Below are 27,843 nucleotides of genomic sequence, written 5' to 3'. Positions count from 1 at the left end.
AAAAAGCACTTATAAATTCGTGTATAGCTTTTTAATATCCATTTCAAAACATTCCTCACGTGCTTATTCATACTTCTGCATATGCACACTTTTTTAAGACAGTGTAAACCACAGTATCGCCGCCTTTGTAGCAATGTGCGTAAGCGCTAGACCAGCGAACATTTCGACTGAAAGCTGTGTGCTCGAAGCGTGAATGAATTCTCTTGTGATTAAGGTGAATAGTCAGCTGATCCATGCTAGACTTATGACAACCGAAAAACTTTCCAAAAATTTTATAAATTCTATGTAGAATCTTTAAAACAAATGACGTATCAATTCAAACAGAAACTGAGCTCTAACCTCTTGGGGTCATATGCGTCGCTTTATTACTTGTAATTTTAACTTTTAAGTGTTAGTGTCTCGTCTACGTATTATGTAAGCGTAAATATAGAATTTTTCATTATCAAGGCAAACGAAGTTCACATGAACGCACGCATTGGATGCGTGCCCCTTTTTATACCACAAAGAAATTGAGTAAATTTTTAAAGGTGAAGTGGGTGGAGTATACGTATGCACATTTCATGGAAAATGATAAAACAGCATATAAACACTGGGTACAGTTATTTATATAAAACGACAGATAAACTATTTGTTTATCTAAAGCCAATTAAATACACATATGTGTATGTGTATGAGTAGCATCAATACACTTATTATATGACATACAGTTATGGGCGGAAAAGACCGGTATGTCATAACATTACACACTTACTTACTTACACACATATGTATATAAACTTAAAAAAAATATACAGTTGCTATATGAGAGAGAGAAAAAAAACGCAACTTTCTTGCGGGCCCGACGCTTATGACTCTGTCAAAATTTCCATAAACACGCTGACGACAGATATGAGTACGCTTTCAACACTTTCGAGTAAGCATGCATAAATATGCAAATCCAAAGCACGATTCATTTCTTTGGAACAAATTCCAAATGATTTTTGAATCACTTTGGCGAGATTAGTTCGCACATGTGCGCCAAAAGTTATATGTATGTATAGATGAGAGCAAGAACAAAAACGCGGTAGCATGCTCAGGGTTAAATATAAAAACATCGCGACAAATCTGCACATTAGTAATATACAGCGCAACCACTTTCAGCGCCGTGAACGCTCGCGCAGTGCACTCGCCTTCGTCGTATTTCGGAAATCATATACAACTTGAATATAGTATGATATAATTAATGAACATATGTATATGAATATCGAGCTGTTGTTGTACAAAAATAAAGAACAATAAAATTACTAGACGGAGCGATTTCTGCAATAATTGCAGTTAAACAAAAGATACACAAAGACAATAAAATCAAAAAGGAAATTATATAAAGAAGTAAAATCAGAATTTAGCAAAAAATTTCGTATTTTCTTCGGTAGCAACGACAACGCTTGGAACGGCACATTTTAGTAGCTAAAAAGAGTTCAGCAAAATAACGTGTAGCCCAGGAGAGCAAGTCGTTCGGACAAGTGTGGAAAGTCGACGACTCGAGGTAAGAATTATAGAATGTATGGTGAAGAAAATAATTTAAAATATAATGCATGCATGAAGGCAGAAAAAAATTTAACATGGAGATGAAAAATTTAATAAAAAAAAATATATTGAAAAAATATCTTTAAAAACAAACTATATAAAGAAATGTATACATAAAATAAAAGTGAGAAAGTTGTAAACATAATTTTGAAAAAAAAATAAAATAAATAAATAGATTACTATTAAGACATGGAATAAAATACAACAAAATTAAAAATTAAAAAAACTTGATTATAAAATAAATATATGTACAAATAGCAAATAAAAGCAATAAATCAAATTTCAAATTCGACATTTAGACAAAAACGGCAATGAATGAAAAAATATAATATAATGAAAAATGCAGTTGAAAAAAATTAAATAATGTATAGTATTATTAATAACCAAAAAAAGTAAAGCATAATATAATCACAAAAATAAATAAATATGAAAAGGAGCAATGAATCAAAGCATGAGTAAATAAAAGTTTGAAATTTTGAAAAAATAATTATATAAACAACAAAATTAATTTAATTAAATAAATGTATAAACAAAATATAAAATAAATAAAGCAAAAAGTGACGAAAAAAACGATTAACAGTATGAAGAAAACTATTATTATTTCCAAAATAATACACAATATTCACAAATAAATATAAAAAATTAAAATTAAATTCACAAAAAAATAAAAATAACCAAAAATTATTTAAGAAACTCAAATGAAATAAAAAAATTAACTAAATAGTACAAAACAAAAACATATTGATTTATACTATGCAAATATTCGATGCCACAATTAAAATAATAGAAACAATAATTATCCCTTAGTATTTATAATAAAAGAAAAAACAATAACAATTCAAACTTAAGCTTTAAAAAATAAATACAAGTAAATAAACTATATTATTTTTTTAAAGTAAATAAAAATATGTACAATAAAGAAACTAATAAAAAGAATAATTGTTAATTATTAAAAAAAAAAAGTAGAAAAATTAAGAGTAGAAAAAATAAAAAAATTAAAAGGAAAAAACTAATAAAAAGTGAATGAAAAACGGAAGAATTAAAAAAATATAAAAATAAAAAGTTAAACAATAAATAATTAAACTAAAGAAATAAGTGCTGTGTCAAAAATAATATTAAATAAAATAGAAATATGTAATGGTTTGCAATTAAATAAAATAATTAGAATTAAATAATAGCGCAGAAATTAATATAAAATAATAATTATATAACATAATAGTAAAAAAAAAACAATACTATAAAAAAGGAAATGATATAAGCATTTAAAAATACCAATACTGGAAGTAAAGAATTAAGAAAAACAACAAACATATACCACACGTAATGGTTGTTGTAGCCATAAAAAATCTACTAAAAAAAGAGGAGAAAGCTACAAAGTAACAATTTCGATAAAAACAAGAGATAACAGGTTCCATACTTTGTTACATAGCAACGTTAAACGTTTATCAAATATAATTTTGTTGTTGTTGTTAAAGCATAAAACATGACACAGTTTAATTGCTGTAGAAGTAGCAGCTTTCTAGATCTTAACGTGAGATAACCTCGACGGCAACCGCGAATTTCATAACGCTAAGCTGGTTTTGCGTAATTGCAACTACAACAATGACTACATATGTACAAATAAACATACATGTAGTTAAAAAACAACAAAAAGGCATAATTTAACAAACACATGGCTTTTATTAACAATTTGTCACCTCTAAAACAATTTTTTTTCACTTACGACTAAAACAATAACAACAAAAACTGTCCATATAATGTAAATAACACTATAATTAAACTATTTTTAACATTTCCATTACAGCAACACCAACAGAGATTGAAGTGTCCCATATTGCAGCGCGCTCAACAGCAATTGGATAACCTGAAACCAAAAGCAAAAAAGAACACACAAGCGTTTAGCAAATATTAGCTGTAGACAAGTACACCCACTAATTACTCACCTGATCGCACAGCTTTCGTGCTGGAATAGTACACAATGGCAACAATGAAAAAATCAACACATGAAAATGCTACCGATTATGATGGCGAACCCGGCTGCGACACATTGCACGAGGTTAACGCCATGTTCCGTCACTTCTGGGACCCTACAAAATATTGGACATGTGAGGCACAAGGGCGTCCCGCTAAACTACAACGCTGTCCACAATCGCATCTATATATGGACTCGCAAAATAAATGTGTCATGTATACTGATTGGCATTGGACCGACCCCGCTGAACCGCCAAGCCGTCCGAGAAGCGAGAAAAGCACGTGAAGCTTCAATGGAATGAGTGTGATTTGCAAAGCAAATAACCAAAACGATAATAGAAACGTGATTTTAACGCGCACAAGCAGACATGCTTGAACGTAAATCATATAGATATGTATATATATACATATGTGTATGTATATGCTAACTTCCTTAATGTGTAGTACTTATGTTTAATGAAGTGCGATAGTGTAATTATGTGTACATACAGTACGTAGTTAGGTGTGCCACAAATTTGTTGATAAGATATTAATTTAGCAACAAAACTTAATAATTGTTAACAAAAAAAAAACTATGTATATTTATAACTTGTACATATGTACGCAATTATTTATAGCCTACGACTGAAAATTTGCTTTAAGAAATTTGTGGCTGTTTAAGTTTGTATTGTTAAAAAAAAAATTAAATAAATAAATAAGAACATAGAGTGAAAACTGCCAGCTCGGATAATTTGTCGAGAAACACTTTAAGCTTTATTTATTTTGAAATAATTATTTATGAATGTAAAACTGAAATGAAAAAAGTAAATCAAGCGCTTATTAAATAAATTACAAAATACTTCAAAATCAGTACAGGACATTTATTTTATTATGTATGTATAACAGTCAAAAATTAGGAAGGGTATACATAAAATTACTACCGTTATTTATTAATTACTTTAAATAGATTATTTACCATGACCAAAAAAAGTTTTTATAAATAATTTTTTCGTTTTTTATCAACTTTGTGCAAAAACCAAACTAGTATACTCAACGTAGAGTAAAAAATAGTAAATCTTAGCGGACATTCACAAATTTATGTTCGAGCAGTAATTCGTTAATACATTTGTTTATAGAGATCCGCACTACTGTTATACTTACAGCTAACTGCTTAAGCTCGAATTTAGAGCTATTTAAGCTAACCAAGGAATTTTCTTCATTTCAGGCATTTTTACAACGGTCAAACGAATTTAGTACGAGTTATAAATTAAAAATGTGCACATAACCTCCTTTCCCTATAAACCGTAACTCCGCGGAATGTAAGCATTAAGTGAATAGAATGTTATAAATAAATGCGAAAAATGCTTTAGCAGCACAAGTTGGAATGTTTATTGGAATGTATTCGTTGAAGCACTAATTTCGTTTGTTTGTTGTAACTGTATAAAATTTCCCGCAATGTCTCATACACTGTACTGTGGTAACAGTACACACCCTATTTCCGCTAAATCGTTCTAATATATCATAGGTATTCACTAGATTATTGCTATGTCGCATTCTAACATAAACTTCGTAACGTTGCATGCGCTCTTGTTACATGCCTGTATATGTTGATGTATTAGGTTATGTTCGAACGACACCTCAGATGACAAAGGAAAGTAATAATGCGATATATGTATGTTTACAGTTAATTTGTTAGTTAGCTGCTTTAAAATTCGAGGTGTTCGCCGGTTTTGGTGATCACTTTAAGCTTGTCGAATTTGGGTGGTTTCGTATCGTTTGGTATTTCCTCCTTAATCGGTGCTGGGTCCTTTGGAGGCACACGTTTCTGCTCGGCCGCGGGACGTGCTGTTGTGGTGCTTGATTTTATTTTCGGTGTGGCGCTTGATGCTTTTGGTGTAGCTGTAGTTGGTTTTGGTGTTGTAGTTGTGGTGGTGGTGGTAGTGGTAGCTTTGGGTTTTGTGGTCGTCGTCGTTGTTGATGGTCGCGCTGTCGTAGTTGTTGTTGGTTTTCTAGTTGTTGTAGTAGTTGTTGGTCTTTTTGTAGTTGTCGTGGTCGGTTTAGGTGTAGTTGTAGTTGGTCGCGGTGTAGTTGTAGTTGTTGTCGTCGTGGTTTTTGTCGGTGGCGCTGTCGTAGTTAGTGGTTTAGTAGCGGCAGGCTTTGGCTTGCTAGTAGTGGTAGTAGATGCAGTTGATGGCTTAACAGACGCTTCTAAACCAGCGCCCTCATACCTGACATTCCGTACTTTCACCTCCGGTTGGCGACCGGCTCTCGGTGATTTCACACGCGCCAAAAACCGATTGAACGGCGAACCCAAATACAAGTAATCGTTGAATTCCAATACATGCGAAATAGCGCCTGCCGACTTATCGGTACCATGTAACGAGCCCACAATATTACCGTTCCAGTCTATTCTCACAATGGTTGAACGCTTGGGTGACAAAAGCAGCATACTTTCACCATGTCCAATGAAGTGAATAAACTTTTGGGCCAGCTTATTTGGGAAGGCGTTGTTGATTAGACGGAAGGGCAACTCGAAGAGACTAAGCAGACGTGCCAAGAATAAACGTATGCTGGGGAAGTTGGCGAACATATTGTAACCGTTTGGATGTTCATTATCTGCGGCCATTATGAGCGGCACCCATATGCCCTCGGCATCGGGTGTCAAATTGTCGGGCAAACCAGGCAAACCCTCTACGAAGACTTCACTCTGACCAGCTTTGGCGCCCTTTAAATGGTATAAAGTCAAACGCATCGCTCCGGTTTCGGCGACAACAATGAAGTCTTCATCGGGACTCAAGGCCAAACCATTAGCAAAGAATAATTCGTCCAGTAATACTTTGCTAACATTGTTAGCGCGATCATATTTGAAGAGCCTGTGGAAATGCAAGTTTAAGGTGTCAGTTAAATTTTATGTTCTCAAGAAATTTAATGCATTTTATTTTTATTAGAATGTTACTTCTTTACAAAAATCAAATTTTTTAAAAAGTTTTGACAATATTTTTTATTTTGAGGAAGGAAATGTTTAATTGTCTTTATTCTCATAGACCCCTTTACAAAATTCTGTACCGGTTAAGTTTCTCGAATTTCATAATAATAAAACTTAAAGTTAGCCTAATGTTTTTCAAGGCAAAATAAAAGTCCTCTGCGAAAAAGCATACCGTTAATATAAATTTCCCAAAAATTATTTAATTCCGAATAATGTTTGATTTAGTACCAGAAAAACGTTAAAAGTTACATGCTTTAGTGGTCCGATATCGGCGATTCCGATTAATGAGCAGCTACTTGGGCAGACGAACAGGCGCACATGGCTGACCATTTATAATATAAAGATACATATATATATTAAAGGGTGTCCGAAGTTTCTTTCTGGGTGTTACAAACTTCGTAGCAAACTTAATATACGCTACTCAGGATATAAGTACGCAAATAAAAGCAACTATATACTATGTATTAACATATAAAAAAAACTTTGTGACAATTGGACTCTCCAAACCCGCGAAATTTTATTTTTAAAATTTCCGTTATTTTTTTAACACACCTCGAACCACATACATATAGACGCACATGTAGACACAAGCTCGTCATATAAAAATTAATTTTTTGTCAGTCATATTATAGCTTTGTTTATAATCCACTGATCTTATTTCAAAAAAAAAGGGAGAAAAATAGATCGTGTTGCAAGGTTTACAGTGCGAGAGTTTTTTTTTTCAATTATAACAAAAATAAGGATGATACATATAAAAAATAATTTTAAAAATAAAACCGTTTTAATTTTACAGAAACTATCGATTTTCTGAATAAAATTTAGATTAAAACATTTAACAATAAAACCACATTGTACACTGGTAAAAAAAAATCTCACGTTAAATGAATAATATGTTGCTGCCTCAATAATAAAAAACCGGGTTGAAGGCTGTTTGAACACAAACATTCTATAGTCTATATCAAAAATTTTAGAAAAACAAAATAAACTTTTTTTTGCTGATGTATCGTGAATTCTGTGATATTGCTGCATAGACATTATTTTCAAGTATACTCACAAAAATTATATACTTAGCAAGTTTTTTTTTAAATCTATGACGTAGTCAAAAAGCGTGATGAGATTGTTATTTAAGAAACAGTTGAAACGTGCGTGCTAGCTGGCAACAGTCCAATGTGAGACAACACTACTAATAGCTAAACACACACACACATGTATTTAAAAAACCAGTTTGGCATAACACACACAATATTGTTTTTAATTTATGCTTAAATTATTTTAGAAACTTTCTTTTGTATTAGGTCATATACAGTTGAAAGTTTACTTACCGGCCAGAGGGATTTGCCAGACCTCCGAATACCAAATCGAGCAACACAAAATCTGAGGCAGAATCTGTCCAATATATATCACCTTTCTGATCTACGGCAACCGTGTTGAAAAGTTTAGCTTTGCGTTGAATATCTTTACCAGGTTGTTCTTGATGTGGCGATACCAGCAATTTCTTTTGATTCGTATTAAGATCTATCTGCCAGATGCCGTAGTATGCGTCTGCCACAATCAAATTATTACCTTGCGTATCAAAGGCAAGGCCCAAAGGTCTTCCGCAACGAGCCTCTTCAAATATATCTTCTAGAAAAATTAACAAAATAAATTTTCGTAAAATGTTATGGCATTTTTTTCAAATCGAAAGTAGCATACCACAAGGTTGTCCAATTTTTGCTACGTGTGTAACATGATCGGCAGTTAGTTTTATTATCTCCCCACCATGAATGCCGGTGTATACCTCATTTTTACGAGCAATAAGACATTCTGGGCCATAGACACGCCCTTCAAGGAGGCGTTCGGCACCATCTAGGTGCTGATTAGGCTCTAAGGCTCCTTTCAAATCTTTAGCGGGTGTCACACTGTGAAGTATTACGATAAATTTGTTTTGTTTCTCCAACAAAGGATAGTACTTTGGACTTACTGAAATTCTTTGAATGGAAAAGTGGTACGCGGTGGCAGACCCGGCAATAATATAACAATTAGGAAAAACACCATAAAATTCATTACCCTAATACCAATGGCGTGTAACAGACCCATTTTAATTATCCTTGTGTTATATTCAAGTATTAAGAAGTATTTTTAACTGAAAATTATTAAATTACTCTTTCAGTTGAACGACTAGTAACTATATTAACAAAATACAAAATCACTTTGAAGTAACCTACTCTGCAAAATTATTCGGCCAGCGACACGAAGACAATTTCAAGTGCAATGTTACCTTATCGTCCAAGTTAGTGGTATACCTTTATAAAGTTTACACTGTGCAACAAATAAGTGAATTAAATTGAGGGAAAATAGTCAGCTTTTCTAATATTTCATAATAAAATCATTGAGCAGTATTTTAACTCAATAAAAAAGTTCTGATCGTAACTGGTATAAAGAATCATTGACTTCAATTTCCAGAACAAGAAATATTTTGTCATAAGTAGTATGTTGGCAGTTTAGGACAGATATCTAATTGAAAGTCCGACAACTCTCTGGGCATGAAGTCGAACAGGTCTTTCGCATTTTCTATTCCACTTTTTGATAGCTTGTTTTCGTTTCGTATACTCTCTTACGTGAATTTACATATGTTCTGATAATTTGATAGCTGATGATTTCGTAGCAGCGCTGCTTTCATATAACGCGAAATTAAAAGTACATTTAATGATGGCGGAAAATCGTAGCTCCGCACAAACCGAACTTGGTAAATTTATATGACTTGTATATATTTAGCGTAATACACGAAATACCAACAGGTAATAATACGCGCTTAAAAGACGACTACTCCATGACAATGGACCACGATGCGGACCAAAATACGCAAGAGAGTCGAGATGATAGCACACATACACCAAATTCATCAGCTCACAATACAGGTATGTGTTATAAAATAGGAATGTAATTGGCTTTGTTACAAATCTGCGGTTAATTAGATGAGGACGATGACAGTGGTGATGGACGTAGTAGCTCGGCCCTGGCTTCTTCGTCAACCTTAAGCTACAAAGAAAGGCGTCGCGAAGCGCACACCCAAGCTGAACAAAAACGGCGGGATGCTATCAAAAAAGGTTATGATAGCCTGCAAGAGCTAGTGCCTACATGCCAACAAAATGATTCAGCATCTGGTTATAAATTAAGTAAGGCGCTCATACTGCAAAAATCAATTGACTATATTGGTTACTTAAACTTGCAAAAGAAAAAGCAAGAGGAAGAAAGTGCTGCACTACAAAAAGAAGTAGCAGCTTTACGTATAATACAGCACAGTTATGAGCATATGCTGCAGCATCAGCAAGCAAATCCTGGCCCTGAAGAAGCGCGTCTAACCGACGAGGCAAAATTTCAAGTGGTCAGTATAAGAAATTTGTTTATAATATTAAATATTATTTTCATGGTGTAAAAGGTTTCAAGGTGTTTCAAAACGTATATTATATACTTTTACACGATTATATAACACATAGATGCTTCGTTTCGTTGATATATTGTAGATTCTTTACGTTATGAATACTTATACCCTGAACTTTGAAGTATATTAAGTTTGTCACTAAATTTGTAACACCCCGAAAAAAACTTCGGAGATGCTATAAAACATATATATATAAATAATCAGCATGTCGAGCTGGGCCGATTTAGACATGTCCGTCTGCCTCTGCATATATACGCGAACTAGTCCCTCAGTTTTTGAGATATTGTTCGAATTGATTGAAATTTTGTACATGTCCCTTTCTCCTCAAAAAGCTGCTCTCCTGTCGGAATTAACGATAACGATACAAACTGTTTGTTTAAAACCATGTTCTTTTATGAAATCTCTTGTATTAGTGATGGGTATTATAGCTTAGATCTTGAAATTCTCTATATATTTCTAAATTGCCACAATCTAATAATGAATGTAATTATTTTGAATAAGCGCATCGATTTTCAATAAGCAATGTTTTTATTATCTTGTTTTAAATAGCAATCAATGTCTACAATAATTAAGATAAACAAAACATCATTGTGCGGTATCTCAAGCATTCGGAAATTCTACTTACTAAACTATTTTGAAATAAATAATGTTATATGTATAAATCCTAATGTTATAATATCAATATCTGCAAAAAGTTAAATAATTAATAAGTACTAGTCAATAAAATATTAGCTTTTAGACATACATACATATATTAATAATAAATCTTAAAAAATGTTAATAATAATAAAAATTTTTTTATTTATATGTAGTTCCAGGCAATAATGGATGAGATGTTCGAAACATTCCAGCATATACCAATGGATAACTTCAAGCAGCTGACAACCGGCGTAATACCGTGGTTAGAAGAATACTGCAAGCCACATATTTTACGCAACATTCTCAGTCGCACGCTGCAACAGATGTCGCAAACGCAAGTGCAGGAGAAACAGAAGCAGCAGGACAACGAAGGTTTCAGTTGATTTAGTTGTAGCTTATGTATGTGCTTCGGACTTCGCGGATAGTTAGCTACATATGTATATGTTACGTTGCTTATAATTATCGAAACTTATTTTGTTTGTATTAGTGATATTTTACTCCGGGAATCAAATTAGTAGTGGAATTGTTTTTACAAAGATTGCCATTTTTAAGCCAAATAGTAAGCCACGTAATTTTTTTTTTATATTTTAATTTAGAGAATTGTACGTTACAATAATTTTAATGTGACTTCATAGCATATGATGATAAGAACAAAGTAATGGAATTTATAAACGCTTTGGCAAATCTTTCAAAAACATTATCGTTATTTCTTCGTTTAGACTTAACTTAAGGGTTCAAATGGTTGCGGGTATAGAAAGTAATAATTTTATAATTGGGGAGTTTCTTTTAAAATTTAAGCAATAACAGGTTAATTTCCCAATGGGCAATCGATGACTTTTATACGAATGTTTATGTAATATAAAATGTTCTCAATTAAAGTGATGCCTTAAACTGACATGTTGTCTAATCAATATTTTCGACTTAGTCTTAATTACTGTTAAATTTGTACAATAAATTAAAAGCAAACTAAATTTAAAGCCTCTTAACTATTTAGCACATTACTACTTAGTTCTTTGATTATATGATATTAATTGTGTATATTTTGATTTAAGATTTGCTCTTAAACTTTTCAGCACACTGCTGCCACACATCATAGCCAATAGCAGCTTCGTCCGCAGTTGGTGCACATAGCAATTCTTGCACAATGCTCACCTGTGCATCAAAGCCAACTAAGAGGAAAATATCTAGCAGTTTGCTTATTGAGTATGGCTCATATTTATGTGTGAGTTTGAAGTTGGCCAAAGATGAACGTAGTTGTTGCATAAAATCTTTGTAAGCCCCATCGTTAATGCACATACTTTCATGTTGCATACGTAGTATGCCTTCCGCAAGCGTAGCAATAAAACCCAGCAACAAATTCTGATTGCTTACATTACCAAGTATATTGGAAATGCTTATTAACGCTTGAGGCAGTTCGAGTCTAAAGTCGTGCGCGCGTACAAAACAAAGCGCAGCCATCTTACGCACGCTTTCACAGCGATGCGCCAATAGACGCCACATTAGCTCGCGTATTCGGTGCAAAAAACTGCATTCATGCACGCCGATTTGTTTGGGTAAATGCTTAACCTTTGAGAGGAAGCCCAGGAATAAAACGGTGGTGCGTGTGTCGGTATTCAAGTCTTGTTTGCTGGCAAAATAGTTGAGTATATAATCGCAAGCCGTTGGCAGTTTTCGTATGATTTCATCATAAGTAATATCGTTGTTTTCATTACCAGCTGCCGCATCAAAATCCTTGGCCAGCGTTTGCCCAACAATTTTCGGTACTAATGCACCAAAAAGCTGCAATGCTGCATTGAATTCCGTCCATTCGGGATGCTCGATGCGCTTTAATGTTACTAATAGTATTTCATTATAATAATGTGATGTGGCTTCGCGCAACTCGGTATCACGCACTAAAACGCCCAGGTAGTGCAATAGTAATGCCTCCAAACGATCGAAATTTCCAACATTCGAACCGTCGGTTGCGCGGTAATTCTTAAGTAATGCTATAGTTCTATTCATTACATTCTTAAGTAATGGTCTTGTGCGTTGCTGTTCATTCTTCACGATATGCAGCATCATGATGGAGTAACCGGCACCGCGACGTGTAATGCTGACCTGCTTTGTATTGTCGAACAAGAGTTCCAAGCAGTTGTCTAATAAGTGGTACACCGCCGAAGTTGTAGTGCAATGCGAAGTAACACTTTTAGTTAGTTTGCCTGGGGAATTAAAAAAAAAATTTTAACGTAAAGCATTGTTTCCCTTAAGTAATAAGTAGATACCAACCTATACTTACGCCAGCTGCTTCGATGGCACCTTTGTGCCTACAACGCGTTAGCACCGTTACATTTATATCCAAACAACGTTTTAATATCATATTCTGACAATCACTGGAGTCATATCCAGTTGTTGCTACATACCGCATACCGATTTCCGTTGCCAAATCGCAGGCCGCCTGTAATATAAAAGATTTATTAAAAGTATGTAACGCAAGTGATTAGTGTCTACTTCACCTTCAATGTTAGCCAGAATGACATAAGTAAAAATTTTCGAACTTCTCCATGATCTTCCACTTTGTATGCGCTTTTCTGCACCAATATTTCCAAACTCTCGTCCATATCTTGGAAGCTCGCTGCATTACTAGCAGCTTGCATGGGATCAGCTTTGCATACATTCAGTAAATCCAAAACTAAATTCAGCACTTTTTCCAAAAGGTCTAGTATTTCGTTTTGCGTTTCCGTTTTTAGGCAAATATTGCCTTGCACAACTTCTCCAACTATATTGATAAAGCCAAATAAGTGATTTCGTGTCTTACACACCAACACTGGATCTTTTTGAAAATCTTCCAGTTCTTCTTTCAAAGAAATTATAGCGAATTGAAGTAAAATCGATATCCCTTCTTCATCGCCTGTGCTTTTGCAGCAATTTAATGTCACTCTTGCATAAAGTGTGCTTAAAACACATTCGTCCACATCGCAGCGGCGGCTAAATTCCTTGCATAAGCGCACACTTTCGTCCACTTCGGCAAATTTGATTTGTTGCAGTAAGCGCATTATCAATTCTAATGCATCATCAAAACCCAATGGATCGTCAAGTAGTTTGAAGAGTGCTGCTCCTACGCTAGCAGATTCGAATACTTGTTGTTCAACCAAAAAGTTTCCAAGTTTTTTATTTTGCGTTAAGCAACAATTTTTGGCATTCTTCTCCAAATTGTCAGCGTATAATGATTTTAGCAAAATCTCTAAGAGGCGCAACGAAAATATTTTCGGTTGATAAATGTCACTACCAATGTCGGCATCAATTAAAAGGTGCATATGCTTGAAAAATGTCTGTATGCTGGTCTCAAGCGTGGTTATGCCTCCAGCATCATGCAATTTGCTAAACGTTTTCGCCACATAGTTAACGATTGCTGGTATTTTACCCAAAATTTCATTACGATACTGAGCATTTTCAATGCATTTATGCTCCTTTATAAATGCAGCTGTGAATTCCAGACAATCCTCAATGGCAAAACTAGCCAAATTGTCAACAACGAACTTGAAAACCAACATTTGTGTTTCCAATTCGAATTGGAAGCAGTTTGTTATAAGTTCAGTACTGATTTTAAAAAAGTGTAGCTTTGATGCTTCGAATATTTGTCGTGAAAACATGCTAAAGATTAAGGTTGAACGAAAATAATCCTGTTCGATGGAACCATCGATTGTGTTTTCGAGGAAGTTTACTATTTCCGGTTGATTTTGCAAAAAATCGAACAATCTATCTTTTTGCTCTATACGCCCATACCATTGTGCGTAAAAATTTTTGATTTCTTTAACTGTACCCCTTGTGAGTATATCAGTACTTAGCTGTAGTAGCTCATCGGAGTTTTGTGCACTTAATGCTTTTACTAAATATTGACTAGCGGCTAAAAGGCTCTTATGACTCAGACTTAGACGTACACCAGAGAAAAATTCACTCACTGAATGCTGTGCACTCCGCAGATATTCAATTAAATTGTACGTTTTCAATATGCAACTAATTAAATAGAATTTAAATCGATTTGACCATGGCCAAAACTCTAAAATAACTTGAAAATTTTCAAAAGCGTATTCAATTTGCCGACAACAATTTGAAAAAAGGTTCAGCGACTCTTCGCGCATGCCATATTGGTTGCATTGTAAGCAATAATAGATTTGCTGGAGCGGTATATTTGTGTTGAACTTTGGAAATTTAATCAATAATAAATTCAAGACTTTAAGTATGTATAGCAGGCTACCGCAGTATTCGTTAATAGCGTCACTTAATGTTTTAGTACATTCAATAATTAGTGTCTCAGGATCGAAAGTCCGCGCATGCTGATCAGTTAATAGAACGGCGTATAATAACTGGAAGCCACATTCATCGTCATACAACAATTTTGGCTTAGGTAAAGCGTTCAAATGGGTCTCTGGCAGTTTATGTTGCTGCAGCAATTGGAAATATGCACGATAAGCTGTATTCAAAACAACCTGATTGACTATATTCGATGCATCTTTTTGCGATTTTATCAAAATTTCGAACTCTATTACAGCCACAATGTGCTGAAGTAAGCATTCTGCCTCATCTTTGGTTTTCGCTTTTGTTGCAATTGACTAAAATTTAGAACTATTTATAATCAATTCTAGTATTGTTTACATATCAACAAAAACTTACAGGCAAATATTTTATATACTCATCGGATATGGAGATATCTTTTACACACTTTGGAAGCTTACTAATATCTGGAATTACATCTGCCATGTTGTTATGCACACTTAAAGACGACTTAATAAACTATAATGACTTTTTAATTAATAAATTATTGCTAAACACCTATCCTTAAAATTATAGAACATTTACGGTTGGCTTCCGGCCACAATTTTTGACAGCTGTTCTTATCAAACGTTTGCTACAGTAGTTCAACAAATAAAGAACTGTTAAAATATTTATGATTAAACAATATAATATGTGGTTCAATACAGTAAATAATAAAATAAGCAATCATAATACACATAAGAGTACAACAGTACCGTAAGTAAACACATTTTATAGAATATAAAATTAGATTTTTTGTATATTTAAGTTACTATGCATGCCTCTCAAAATAAAATCTTATTAGAAATACGTGATATATGGAAAATGTGGCAGCATTATTATAATTGCCATATTTGCGGTGATTTCTGCTTCGCTTCATTTTTGTTCTCTACGCTTTGCGCATTTCAAAAGTGACAAAATGGCGAATGAAGCAAGTAAATTGCTCCTTTCTACACAACAAGAAAAACCAAATCATTACACGTAAATAAAATGAAATAATTTGAAAAATTGTGATTATAAGTGCTTAACAACATACTGAAACAATTTGCTTCATATATAATTGACGTTCTGTGTTCTGTGGTGTCTTCCAGGTACTTAAAGGAATTTCGCGTCGAACAGTGTCAGTCTTTTCTGCAGCACAAATGTAACCAACATAGACCATTTGTATGCTTCAATTGGCATTTCCAAAACCAACGACGCCGTCGCCCTGTCCGTAAACGAGATGGTACATTCAATTATAGTGCAGATAATTATTGCACCAAATACGATGAAACTACAGGCATATGTCCCGATGGTGACGAGTAAGTATCTTTCAATTAATTTGTTGGCATGGCTCTGTAATCAGAAAACAATGTTTAGTCTGTGCACCATACGCTAATATCCTTCACCCCCACCCATTTACAGCCAGTTAGAGAAATTGCGTTTCCATTATTTCCTACACCTTTTGGCTTTATGCAGATCCCTAACATTTGCCTTTTTGCTTTCGTTCTCTCGTCATTATCAGCCATTTCTTTTATGTTTGCTTTCTTTGTTTTTGTTTTATTTTTGTTGTGTGTTTAGCTCTATTTTGTGTTTTTGATGCGAATTCGTTTATGTTTTACTCCAATTCCATTGCTTTTTGTATCATCACACACTTTTTGTCTTTGTCTCACACTTTCGCTTTATGTTTATTGTAGACATTCCCTTATTTTCCGCAGAAACAAACTTGATACCTCTTCGAAACGTAAATAAATATACGCATAGGCGTACGCTAGGGGGTGTTATGTTACAGTGTATATGCGAATTGGCTGGAATTGATTGCTCATATATATTTATAAATAAATAATAATAAATATTTATGTTTATATAAAATTCAACTAAATTCTAAATATTTAAATTGTCATTTCAGCTGCCCATTTCTTCATCGCACCGCGGGTGATACTGAAAGACGATACCATTTGCGTTACTATAAAACCTGTATGTGTGTACATGACACCGATAGTCGTGGTTATTGTGTTAAAAATGGGCATCACTGTGCTTTTGCGCATGGCATACAGGATCAACGTCCACCAGTATATGATATTAAGGAACTGGAATCGTTGCAGAATGCAGAGCTGGCACTCGACGGTACAAATGCACAAAATGCACTAGATAAAGAACGCAATCTTATGAATGAGGATCCCAAATGGCAGGATACTAATTATGTTTTGACGAATTATAAGACGGAACCATGTAAACGTCCACCGCGACTTTGCCGTCAAGGTTACGCTTGTCCACAGTATCACAATAGTAAGGATAAACGGCGAAGTCCACGCAAATTTAAGTATAGGTAAGTGTAGTTGAAATGATAGTGAATATAAAAAGAAGCATTTACTAGTGCTCTCTTTTTCATGTTGCAGATCCACACCATGCCCCAATGTTAAGCATGGCGAGGAGTGGGGCGAGCCTGGTAATTGTGAGGCTGGCGACAATTGCCAATATTGTCACACACGTACCGAACAACAATTTCATCCGGAAATTTACAAGTCAACTAAATGTAATGATGTACAACAAGCTGGCTACTGCCCACGTAGCGTCTTTTGTGCTTTTGCACATGTGGAACGTAAGTATAGACACCTGTTGATTATTTTTTCCTCATTATATTTACATTCTTTGGTCGTTACTATTCTAGCTTGCCCTATGGATGAATTGCGTGAGAATGCGCTTTCTGCCAGTTTGGCCAATTCTAGCTTATTATCACGTTCCTCGGCGCCAATTAACATTCCTAATTCTACGCTAAACAACTCAATGAACGGGGAATGTAAGTTTTTCACAAAATATCAAAGAGAATACGATGCAAAACTTAAAACGAAAATAAAAAAACATTTTTAATTATAAATATAGATTACAATTCTGCCGGATTTTCCGTCAACATTCCAAGCAACTCGCTAACATACAGCCCAACCAGTCATAGCAACCTATTCAGCGTATCAGATGCATTTAACTATAGCGGTTCAAATACAAATAAACTAAGTAATTCACTCTCAGCGGCCACGCAAAATGACAGTAGCAGCTTGTTTTTCCCGTCGCGCATCATATCTCCAGGTTTTGCTGATGGTTTATCAATAAGTCCCTCCGTTAGGTAATTAGCGAATATTAAATACTTGACTCTGATATATCACATACTCATATTTAATAATATTTTTTACATTACAGAATTTCCGAATTAAACTCAATACGTGATGACATCAACAGCAGTTCCGTTGGAAATATGTTGTTTGATAACACTATGCCAACTACTAAAAATGCATTCTCACTGCAATCACTACAAAATCAAAATAACTCTGATGTTAATCGTTTATCTACTGAATTAATGACAAAAAATTCCCAAATTGTAAAACTAACGAATCGAATTGACGAGACCGCTAGAAAGGTAATTTTTTTTCTAATTAAAAAAAAAAAATTAAAGAGTATTAGAGAAGCAATAGTTACTGCATATTTCTAGGCGGTTTGCAAATATTGCATTAAAAAATTATTTAATTAATTTTTATTTTTTTATGTAATCCCGAAAATCTTAATTAAACATAATTTTTAAGTCCAAATAGCGGTTTGAAAAAAAAAATGTAATAGGTAGTGTTTCAGTTAGAAATATGTAAATGTTTCCTTGTTTATACTTTTTTATTTAAGCATTTAATTTGAAAAATATTTTTTTTTTATAATTTTTGTTTATTTGTTACTCCTATACATTTTTTTATATCATTAGTAATATACAATTTTCATGTAGCGTATATAATTTATATATCATCATGTTTTTACATTTACTAAATTGCAACTATTTTTATGCCACTTTACAGTTAAATTTAACGGAATTGCAACGTGACAAAGCCAAGCAGGAGGCCATTGAGTGGAAGGAGCGTTATGATTTGGCGCAAACGCAGCTGCATTTGTCTACCGAACTACGCAATTTATCGATACAAAAGCTGAAACAACTGCAGGTATGATTTACTGCTATTACAAATAACTTTTACAACTATTTAACACTATATATACATTTTGTTTTATATTCACATCTCACTTACAGTCGAAATTGCGCACAGATTTAGAAGAGGTAGAAAAGGTTTTATACTTGGAGAATGCAAAGAAATGCATGAAATGTGAGGAGAACAATCGCACGGTCACCTTAGAACCATGTAATCATTTTATACTATGTGATTCATGCGCCTGCTCTGTGACGGAATGTCCATACTGTCAGGTGTCCGTAGTCACAACACACACTTAAGTAAAGAAAAAAATAATAATTAATTACGGTTGAATAACAAAATGGCGTAGAGCATTTAGTATAAAGAAATGTTTAGGTATACTTTCTCCAATCAAACTATTTATTAAAAGTGTAACAAATGTTCTCAAATAACAAAGTATTGAACAAACAGAGCTGGTAATAGAAGAAATCATTGAAAGATATGAATTGAAATTAAAAGTTATGTAACGCGTACATACTAACATAAATTGTGTTATTCGCACAATTAGCGAATAAGTTTAGGTGTCAAAAAACAGTGAAATTATATATATATATACACACATATAGAAAGAATATTTGATGAAACTTTGAAAATAGTTCTATGCTAATTTTCAGCAACACTAACTTCCAGTTAAAAAATAAGCAATTAATCAAGAAGCAATGAAATATATTTCTTTTCCATTATTTTGCACTTAAAACAAATAACTTATCCAAAGCTTTTTTTTTTTTAATTGCTAAATATCACATATTTTAACATTTTTTTTTTAGCATTTTTTCAATTTCGTTTTCAAGGCATTTGCATATTTGTAACATGATGTTTAGGTTAATCAAAATGTGTTTGTATTTATTTAAAAACTTATGAAGTAATATGTTTTGTTTTGTTTTAAGCCGCCAGTATAATTACATTTTGTATTTTGTTTTTAAGCTCATACACATTACAAGACAAAAACAAAAAATGTGACAACAAGAAATATGTAAATGAATTTACACAAATCTACTATTATTTATAATTAATTTACGCTAAATTTTCATTTAGGCAAAAAAAAATGTGAAGTTGGTATTCCACATTCACTGACATAGTATTAAATTTAGACTTTTACCAGTGCATCCTTACAGCCGTTTACATTAATATGTACTAAGTTAGGTTATATAACAAAGTTTTCTTTCTACACACATTTTAGTAATGCAGTTATAACACTTGCATTGTAGTGATTTTTCATGATCATTAAAACATAAACATAATTTGTATTATTTAAAAAACGCATTACTACTTGGAAAATGCTAACGGTATAGGGAAATGTGAAAAATATGTGCGAAATTTTGCGATTTTTAAAGCAGTGTGATTTGCGACTGTGGCACTTTGTCAAAGTAGCTTATTCGAAGCATACGTTAATAAATATTATGTTAACTTCGTAACGTTATTTTAACTAACGAAACGTTATGGCACATAAATATTTAAGCTACCTTACGATAACTTAATACTAATTTAAGAGTTAAGTTACTTTGACATATTGCTATATAAATACATATACATGTGAATATGAAGGTAGTACTGACATAGGCCAGTTCTAAATTGAAATATATTGCAGTCCCTTAGCACACTCTTTTTTAATTCTTAAAATTGCACTACTTTAAATACTCAATGTGCAGAAAATACTTCATTTTGATGGCAACATTTCATTGCCTACTTTTAGGCATTTTGTTTACTTGGCACTTTTTCGGCTCTGATCTATTTTTAAGTTGTTAAGTCATGGCTCATCACGACCAACATATAAAATATATTATTTAACATAATTGTTTTTTTTTTTAGAATCGACTACAATGTACTTTATACAGTTATACCTACTATATTACCTTTTTGTATTATTGCTCTGAAATTAATTGTATTTAAATTTATCGCTAGAAGAGCGTTTGAATCTGTGAAATATGACTCGAAACATATATAATATTAATCAGGGGTGTTGTAGAATACAAGACAGATTTGCGTAGCTGTCAGAATTGCAAATTAATTCTGATTTTCAATGGTGTCACAGAGTCTGATTGGATATTCGTTTTTTCAAACATACGCAAAACTAATATTTGAATTAGCTGTTTACTAATGTGACAAAACTTACAAATGAATAAATTTGGAATCTTTTGATAAATTTAAAATACTGAATAAAGTCTACTAAAGTTTCGCTGTTTTAGCTTTTATTATATTAAAAAAAAGCAACGAAAAAATTGAAAGGAAGATATTAAGAGACAAAGTAATTCACTTGATGCACCAGGCGAGTCGCATGTGAAATTGTATGTATGTTTGTATACATGCTTACTTTACAGATTTATATCACATTATCGACTGAATAAAGACGCATTGGGTGTTAAATTACGTTTTGTGAATCCTCTTAAAATATCCATATTTTTTTCATAAACTCAATAATTATGACATTTTGTGTTTTTTCTGATGTTTTCCCTTAAATCGTAAGAATGTTATAAATTATTTTCTTAACTTACATTTCAAATCTGCCAGCGACTATCCTCTGGCTTTGTTTCTGATAACAAAACTGATATAATTGGTTTCCGTGACACCCAAAACCGATATAATTTCTGTTTCAAACGTCAAACCGATAATATCTGAATTCATGACACCTACTACATTTTTTTTTCGGTTTCAATTCTGATTCCGACAACTATCAGATTCTGCAACACCCCGGAATATTTCATTGCATATATTTTGACGCTGAGCAATTGTAATTATTAAAACTTTGTAAGTAAAAAAAAAAATTTAAGTTTTCTATGAAAAAATTATTTAAGAAGTTTGATAATTTCTTCACGCAGTTGAACCTACATTTACTAAATTATAGAAAATGAGTTTAAAAAAATATGATAAAAATAACTTTTTATAAAATTTTATTTTACCGAGTAAAATTTTGGAATTTTACACGCGATGAGAAGAAAATGGTTTTCTTATATAAGTAATATCGAAAAAAAAGTTATTTTCAATATAAAAATGTAAGAACCTCCGATTAACAAAATTTTAATGAATTTATATTTATGTACTTTCCAATAAAATTCTTTTAGATAGTACAAAAAATTCTAAATACAAAAATTTGAAAAGTGAAATATTCAATGAATTGGTGTGATTATAGTAACAATAATTGTCAACTCAAACAGCGAAAAGAGGTTTTAAAAATTGAAAACTATAAACCAAAAATTATTATGTGTCGTAATTGGCAGGTCAAAATTGAAGCGAGGTATGTTTAATTTGGCATTGAAATATTTTGCGCATACAAAATTTGACTCTAAAAAATTCATCAAAGCTAACAATTTGTTAATATTTGGCTCGAATTTGGAAATTAAAATCTGTAAATGGCTTTTGTTGCTTGCTGCTTACTTCTCTTCAGCCAGCTATAATTTAAATTATAATAAACAAATAAATGCTAATAATTTTTGCTATAAAATTAATTATGGCAACTGAAAAATATGAAAAATGTGAACAGTCTATATTGTAAAAGCTTGAATAATAATAGAATGAACAACAATGTGATTTGCTTATGTGAAAATTAATTATAAATAAGTATAATAGTAATTACAACAAATACAGCAAGTGAATGAAGAAGTGTTACAATTAAGAACGCTACCACAAACGCAGCATGGCGAAAGCGACGAATTTGTGTTGATGATGTATACGAATTATTTTGAGATATTTTATGCAAACACACACACTAGTTAGCACTAGTCAATGCTGGACTATAATATATATAAATTTGTGTGTGGAAGCTTTCTAAGTAAATACAAGGCAAAAATAAAAACGTTTTATAAGTTATTACTAAACTGATGCTTCTTTGAGTCCGATTCGTTCGAAGTCGATTTGTTTGCCGAAAACTGTATGTAGCTTGAAAAAATTAGTACTTAGTAAAAATGCGAATAAAAGCTCACTCATATTTTTTAATCACAAATAATTTTTTTTCTAATTTTTAATTTCGTTTCAAGAATTCAAGAAGGGTTTTTTTTGCGTAACTATTTACTATTTGAAAAGCTCAAAAGGTTAACAAATAATAATAAATCTTAAACCAATTCAAATATGTAATTAGTTGTATTATTATTATTATTTTAATTATCTATTTCTTTAATTTCATTTTGTATTTTTTTTTAATAGCATTATAAATTATAATAATTAATTCGATTTTATAATATTATTTTAAGTTAAATGAACATATTTTCCTAAACTTTATTCAAGTTATACGTTTGAAAAATGCAATTCCAAATTTAATTATGGAATTATAATGTTATTTTTTAACATTAAATTTTTTGTATATGTGTTTTTTTAATTTTGTTTTTAATATTTTTTTCAATGTTTTTTTTTTTAGGAAGAAAAGAGCAGAAGAATAGTTATTGTCCACTTCGAACCTTTTCACTTTTTTATTTACTTATTTCGGAAATTTATTTTTGATTCCGTACTGTACTCTACAAGTATTTCATAATTCGTTGCATATTTTTGGGAGCAGATTTTGCATACTTTTAAGAGCTTAATATAATTAATTGATTAATCAAACATTTTGATCTCTTTTATTCAAAAATTAATATTACGTATATTTGAGTTTGGTAGATAAAAAATAAAAATATATTTTGATATTTTTTTATATCAAGTAAAAAAAATGTCTTAACATTTATAGATTTATTTTTCGCTTTAATACTCATTTAAAGTTAAAAATGTATTATGTGCTGGAAAAACTAGAAAAAAATAATAATGAAAACGATATACATGCCTGTCTGCAAATGTGGTTATCAATTAGAAAAAAGAAAACTGTCGGAGAAACTCACCGATATTTGCTGCTTTAAATATAGAATTTTCAAATTTCAAAACAAATAGAATTTCAATTAAAAAGAATAACTAAATAACATAACAATTAGTTAGTGATTTGATAGTTAACAAATAGTTACAAAAGCAAAAAACCAACAAAATAAACAAATAAATAAAGAAGCACAATGAAAAAGAGTAAATAAAGTGAAAATGCAAAAATACATGAAACAATCGTAGAACAATAAAACAATAACACAGAAAGGCTTGAAGATTATGGAAATGGAAGGTTATAGCTGATACTTGATAAATCTAGGTCAGCCAAGAAAGAGAAGTAATATAAGAAAAAATAAACAAATACAAAAGAAATAGTTAACTTACTAAGTAGTGCAAGCGTTTTATAAAACCCACTGAATCTAGTAACTACATAGAACCCACAAAGACAACAATTAATAGTGATGAAAAAGCGGCGTTCACTTGTTAGCGAGCGACAAAAGAATACTCGCTTAAATAGAAAATAACTGAATGCAATTTTCAACTAGTGTTGACAGATTGGTTTTGAAAAAAATGTCGACAATCATCAACGAACGAAATGGATCATATGTCAGAGAGCTGAATTTGAAATATTGATCATAGTATGCATTCTTTTGCCACTCGCTTATAATTGAAACTGGCATATAATAAAATATTGCAAAACAAAAAACGAAAACAATCTCCGCAACAGAATGTTTCAGGTTACTACTAAAACTAACTGAGAACACCGAACAGGAATTTTTATATTGGTACAAGTGTATTTTTAAGAAGCGGTATAATCAAACTAAAGAACCTATTAAAAACCAACGCTAATAATGAAACTTAATATTATTTTATATAAACACAATTTATTACTATTATGATTATAATTATTAATATTATCATTGATATTATTGATATTTTTTTAAAGCGCTTAGCAACCCTTTAGCTAAGCAACAACTAACCGATACAAATCCACAGAGAGCATTTACCAACATCTAGGTGAACCAATTGCTTAGAATAAAAGTAAATTTAGTACATTAAAGAGCAACCTTAATTAATTTATGAACAAATTGCAACTATGGTATAATAGCAACCACAAAACTAATTTGGAACTTTAGATATGTATAGGTACATATAAATATATATAAAACAAAAGTTTGCAGGCTCGAGAAAAGTAAAGGAATACTTAGTTGACTTATCTACCACTAACTAACCAACAAACTAACTAACTAACTAATTGAATAATACTAAAATATATATCGATACTATTTACGAGTATTTGCCGCAGACACGGGAAGCATACAAATTTACACCTTTTTATACTAATTTTTGAGTGGTTTTCGTTTTTAATACAACAGCAAACATACTTAAATACATACATATATATATGCATATATTTGATATATAAAAGAAGCTAGAATCGTGTTCGGTGTGTTAGGCAAATTCAAAGCAATTACAAATGTGTTAGCTAAACTATAAAAAAATGTAAGTAAAATGATAAAAAAGCAACAACTACAAATAAAGATAACGAAATAGGAAAGGATTTTTAATTTTTACAATTTTAGATACACCCATGAAACAACAACAAAAAAGTAACAACAACCATAAAGTAGATAATTGTGAAAGTAACTCATAATGAATTGAACGTACGTTAAAGTTGACAATTTGCTAAACAATAAACAACAACAATTGGAAATAATTAATAAAAAAAAAGTATTGTAATAATAATAATATTGCATATGTAGTCGTGATTAATTTTTTTGTGTATGTATGTAGTTACAAGTATTATAAAAGTATGAAAAAAAAAATAAAATAAAAAAAATAGAAAAAAACTTGAGTATGCAATTTTTACAAAACAACAAACGAAAAACAAAAGCTTAGAAAAAACTTCCCATAAATGAAACTGAAAAGCTGAGAAAAAACAAGAAAAAAAAAATAACAGAGAGATAGAGGGCGTATAGTTGTATGGGCTAATAAATCTAAATAACACAAGTAACGTTAACCTATAATAGATAATAATAATAATAATAGAGTTATGAAAAGTAATAAAAACTCCACTAAAACACAATTGATATAGAAAAGAACAAAAAAAAATAAATAAAAACAATAACAAAAAAATAAAAACAATAATAAATACATAAATAGCAAACTTAGGAACAACTAAATAATCAACTACTAAAAATATGTTTGCATGTCTGTACAGAAATAAATCACTAGATTTTAGCAAATGGGCAAGACAAGTAATGCGCCAACAAAAGAAAGAAGAAGAAAGCAACAACATGTAATAGTAATATTAATCGATGCATTAATATATAAACATATATATATATATACATAAATATACTAATAACTAAAAGTATGCATTATCGAATTGGAGTATATATGAAGAGTGAATAATATATATATATATATATATATATATATATATATAATTGATTACATACAAATATAAATTTAAAAGAATAAAACTTATTTAAAAAATGTGTTAAATCTCGTATATGTTATTGTTGTTTTCATAGTTAAAGGTAACCAATGTCACCTAATAGCCATAAAACTAGAATAGACACGGACTTATATTCAGTTGAAGAGTGTCAACACGGTACGCCTACGCTTAATCTAATTTTCCATACACTTGTTAAAAGCCTTTGGTTATTTACGGGCATTCGCTAGATTGTTGGACAGTTTCAAAGTCTTCATGCGTTTGATGAATATAGGGTCACAGGAATCTCTTTTGCGACCTCTACTGACGTCGTTTTTGCAAACGGTTCAGGTCTTCTGATAAGAGTCTAGTATTGACATGCTTCGTACCCAAAACATTAACCAAACTGTGTTGAGACCATCCAAATGAGATGTTGAGATCCTCTACTATATCTCTCAATCCAACGCGATAATTTTCAAGCTCGCTTTCTTTACCTTATTCGTTGTTATCGTCATCGTATGAGGCAAGTTTTCGATGACCTTACGATCTTTTCGAATGCTTTGTGCTACTCAAATATTAATGTCAATGATAAAGTAAATTCTCCAAAACTGTTCTGCAACGTTTTCCATGATTCCGTAGTCGTGATTCAATTGGAAACACAAAATTTCAAGCAAACTCGATCAGTTTGGTTCCATCACAGAAACATAAAAACAAAGTTGTACCAGAAAAAGACAAAAAAAGCACCAGTCCGAGTCAAATTTGATCAGCTAAATACTATCAATGCGGCAGTATTCTTCATATTTAAATACCAATGTCAACAAGTAAGGAAGGGCTAAGTTCGGATGTAACCGAACATTTTATACTCTCGCAAAGTCTAATGGTATACTCGTTTGAGATTTCTTTGTGGATTGACTGATATTTTCGGTAGAAGGTCAACTATAGGCACTGGGGTCCACATATTTAGTACTTAGGGGTTTGAACAGTTTTGGTTCGATTTAGACAATTTTTGGCCGCAAGGTGTCATACTTTAATTGCATTATTCACGCAAAGTTTTACCCCGATATAATCATTTTTACCTGATTTGCATAGTGGAATGTGAAAGAATCAGATGGAATTGAAAATGGTGTTACATGGGAAGTAAGCGTGGTTGTAGTCCGATTTCGCCCATATTCGCACTATGACATTGAAACATGAAAAGAACGTTATGCACCGAATTTGGTTGAGCAGATCTCAAGATATGGGTTTTCACCTAAAAGTGGGCTGTGCCACGCCCACTGACTAATTTTGAACGCGGTTCCTATAAAACCAATTTATACCATCTCAGAGATAAAATTTAATGTCTCTGGCGTGTTTAGTGCTTGATTTATCGCGCTTTTAGTAGTTTTTAACAGTACCGTTATATGGGGAGTGGGCGGAGTTGCCACCCGATTTCAACTATTTTCACACCGTCAATAGAAGTGCTAAAAACATTTGCTTCTAGTGAATTTTGTTATTATAGCATTAGCGGTTTAGGAGATATGCACATTAAACCTATTAGAGGCGGGACCACGCCCAATTTTTAAAAAAAAGTTTTAACTGCAGATGCCCCTCCCTAATGTGATCCTGTGTAGCAAATAACAGTCTTGTATCTTATTGCGGAGCTTAGTTATGGCAAGTTATTTGTTTTTGATTAATGGCGTTTTGTGGGCGTGGCAGTGGTCCGATTACGCCCATCTGCAATACCAACCCTCTCACGGTACCAAGAAACATGTCTACCAAGTTTCATAAAGATATCTAAATTTTTACTCAAGTTAGAGCTTGC

General features: G+C 32.0%; 5 protein-coding genes and 2 long non-coding RNA genes across 8 annotated transcripts; 5 read left to right on the top strand and 2 right to left on the bottom strand.

Moving 5' to 3' along the window:
- The first annotated feature begins 1,112 nt into the window (after nucleotides 1–1,112).
- On the top strand, nucleotides 1,113–4,389 carry LOC106624093 (uncharacterized). Its single transcript, XM_014243772.3, has 2 exons — nucleotides 1,113–1,525; nucleotides 3,371–4,389. The coding sequence occupies exon 2, from the start codon at nucleotides 3,545–3,547 to the stop codon at nucleotides 3,821–3,823; it is 279 nt and encodes a 92-aa protein (XP_014099247.1). The 5' UTR covers nucleotides 1,113–1,525; nucleotides 3,371–3,544; the 3' UTR covers nucleotides 3,824–4,389.
- On the bottom strand, nucleotides 4,377–8,723 carry Hmu (Hemomucin). 2 transcript variants are annotated; one of them, XM_070105940.1, is made up of 5 exons: nucleotides 8,707–8,723; nucleotides 8,463–8,624; nucleotides 8,195–8,400; nucleotides 7,825–8,125; nucleotides 4,377–6,389 (listed from the first exon to the last, which is right to left on the bottom strand). In XM_070105940.1, exons 2-5 carry the CDS (start codon nucleotides 8,576–8,578, stop codon nucleotides 5,222–5,224), a joined length of 1,791 nt encoding a protein of 596 aa, XP_069962041.1. In that variant the 5' UTR covers nucleotides 8,579–8,624; nucleotides 8,707–8,723; the 3' UTR covers nucleotides 4,377–5,221. The 2 variants fall into 2 exon arrangements, with proteins under 2 accessions (XP_069962041.1, XP_036217108.1); XM_036361215.2 differs by lacking the exon at nucleotides 8,707–8,723 and having other exon boundaries at nucleotides 7,825–8,122; nucleotides 8,463–8,700.
- Nucleotides 7,286–8,163, top strand: LOC138855844 (uncharacterized). The gene is made up of 2 exons (XR_011394955.1): nucleotides 7,286–7,671; nucleotides 7,798–8,163. It is a non-coding gene; the product is annotated as an uncharacterized lncRNA (long non-coding RNA).
- A 342-nt stretch (nucleotides 8,724–9,065) lies between the features above and the next one.
- On the top strand, nucleotides 9,066–11,533 carry bigmax (helix-loop-helix-leucine zipper transcription factor bigmax). Its single transcript, XM_014243771.3, has 4 exons — nucleotides 9,066–9,227; nucleotides 9,280–9,399; nucleotides 9,457–9,866; nucleotides 10,736–11,533. The coding sequence occupies exons 1-4, from the start codon at nucleotides 9,188–9,190 to the stop codon at nucleotides 10,943–10,945; spliced, it is 780 nt and encodes a 259-aa protein (XP_014099246.2). The 5' UTR covers nucleotides 9,066–9,187; the 3' UTR covers nucleotides 10,946–11,533.
- On the bottom strand, nucleotides 10,433–15,476 carry LOC106624094 (uncharacterized). The gene is made up of 4 exons (XM_036361137.2): nucleotides 15,213–15,476; nucleotides 13,055–15,151; nucleotides 12,828–12,996; nucleotides 10,433–12,760 (listed from the first exon to the last, which is right to left on the bottom strand). Exons 1-4 carry the CDS (start codon nucleotides 15,297–15,299, stop codon nucleotides 11,610–11,612), a joined length of 3,504 nt encoding a protein of 1,167 aa, XP_036217030.2. The 5' UTR covers nucleotides 15,300–15,476; the 3' UTR covers nucleotides 10,433–11,609.
- A 258-nt stretch (nucleotides 15,477–15,734) lies between these two features.
- Nucleotides 15,735–22,769, top strand: unk (RING finger protein unk). The gene is made up of 9 exons (XM_014243769.3): nucleotides 15,735–15,833; nucleotides 15,944–16,153; nucleotides 16,741–17,160; nucleotides 17,231–17,433; nucleotides 17,503–17,631; nucleotides 17,715–17,952; nucleotides 18,027–18,243; nucleotides 18,665–18,805; nucleotides 18,892–22,769. Exons 1-9 carry the CDS (start codon nucleotides 15,772–15,774, stop codon nucleotides 19,087–19,089), a joined length of 1,818 nt encoding a protein of 605 aa, XP_014099244.1. The 5' UTR covers nucleotides 15,735–15,771; the 3' UTR covers nucleotides 19,090–22,769.
- Nucleotides 22,770–23,138: 369 nt separating this feature from the next.
- LOC118680635 (uncharacterized) lies at nucleotides 23,139–26,113 on the top strand. The gene is made up of 2 exons (XR_004976233.2): nucleotides 23,139–25,108; nucleotides 25,189–26,113. It is a non-coding gene; the product is annotated as an uncharacterized lncRNA (long non-coding RNA).
- Nucleotides 26,114–27,843: the final 1,730 nt, after the last annotated feature.

This window comes from Bactrocera oleae, chromosome 2 (assembly GCF_042242935.1).
Source record: "Bactrocera oleae isolate idBacOlea1 chromosome 2, idBacOlea1, whole genome shotgun sequence".
Classification (NCBI taxonomy): Eukaryota; Metazoa; Arthropoda; class Insecta; order Diptera; family Tephritidae; genus Bactrocera; species Bactrocera oleae.
The sequence above is the reverse complement of the archived record's forward strand: the minus strand, read 5'-3'. Positions and strand labels throughout refer to the sequence as shown.

What these genes read in the sequence shown, in the direction of transcription:
- LOC106624093 (XM_014243772.3), top strand. Translation starts at nt 3,545, where the DNA reads ATGGCAACAATGAAAAAATCAACACATGAAAATGCTACCGATTATGAT.
- Hmu (XM_070105940.1), bottom strand. Translation starts at nt 8,578, where the DNA reads ATGGGTCTGTTACACGCCATTGGTATTAGGGTAATGAATTTTATGGTG. An exon ending in TTTCCATTCAAAGAATTTCA is followed by an intron (nt 8,401 to 8,462) that starts GTAAGTCCAAAG and finishes AATACTTCACAG; the next exon opens with TGTGACACCCGCTAAAGATT. An exon ending in CTGGCAAATCCCTCTGGCCG is followed by an intron (nt 6,390 to 7,824) that starts GTAAGTAAACTT and finishes GCATTTCCACAG; the next exon opens with GCTCTTCAAATATGATCGCG.
- bigmax (XM_014243771.3), top strand. Translation starts at nt 9,188, where the DNA reads ATGATGGCGGAAAATCGTAGCTCCGCACAAACCGAACTTG. An exon ending in CTCCGCACAAACCGAACTTG is followed by an intron (nt 9,228 to 9,279) that starts GTAAATTTATAT and finishes AAATACCAACAG; the next exon opens with GTAATAATACGCGCTTAAAA. An exon ending in TTCATCAGCTCACAATACAG is followed by an intron (nt 9,400 to 9,456) that starts GTATGTGTTATA and finishes GCGGTTAATTAG; the next exon opens with ATGAGGACGATGACAGTGGT.
- LOC106624094 (XM_036361137.2), bottom strand. Translation starts at nt 15,299, where the DNA reads ATGGCAGATGTAATTCCAGATATTAGTAAGCTTCCAAAGTGTGTAAAA. An exon ending in AGTATATAAAATATTTGCCT is followed by an intron (nt 15,152 to 15,212) that starts GTAAGTTTTTGT and finishes TCTAAATTTTAG; the next exon opens with TCAATTGCAACAAAAGCGAA. An exon ending in AGCAGCTGGCGTAAGTATAG is followed by an intron (nt 12,761 to 12,827) that starts GTTGGTATCTAC and finishes TTAATTCCCCAG; the next exon opens with GCAAACTAACTAAAAGTGTT.
- unk (XM_014243769.3), top strand. Translation starts at nt 15,772, where the DNA reads ATGGCGAATGAAGCAAGTAAATTGCTCCTTTCTACACAACAAGAAAAA. An exon ending in ATATGTCCCGATGGTGACGA is followed by an intron (nt 16,154 to 16,740) that starts GTAAGTATCTTT and finishes TTGTCATTTCAG; the next exon opens with CTGCCCATTTCTTCATCGCA. An exon ending in TGCTTTTGCACATGTGGAAC is followed by an intron (nt 17,434 to 17,502) that starts GTAAGTATAGAC and finishes TTACTATTCTAG; the next exon opens with CTTGCCCTATGGATGAATTG.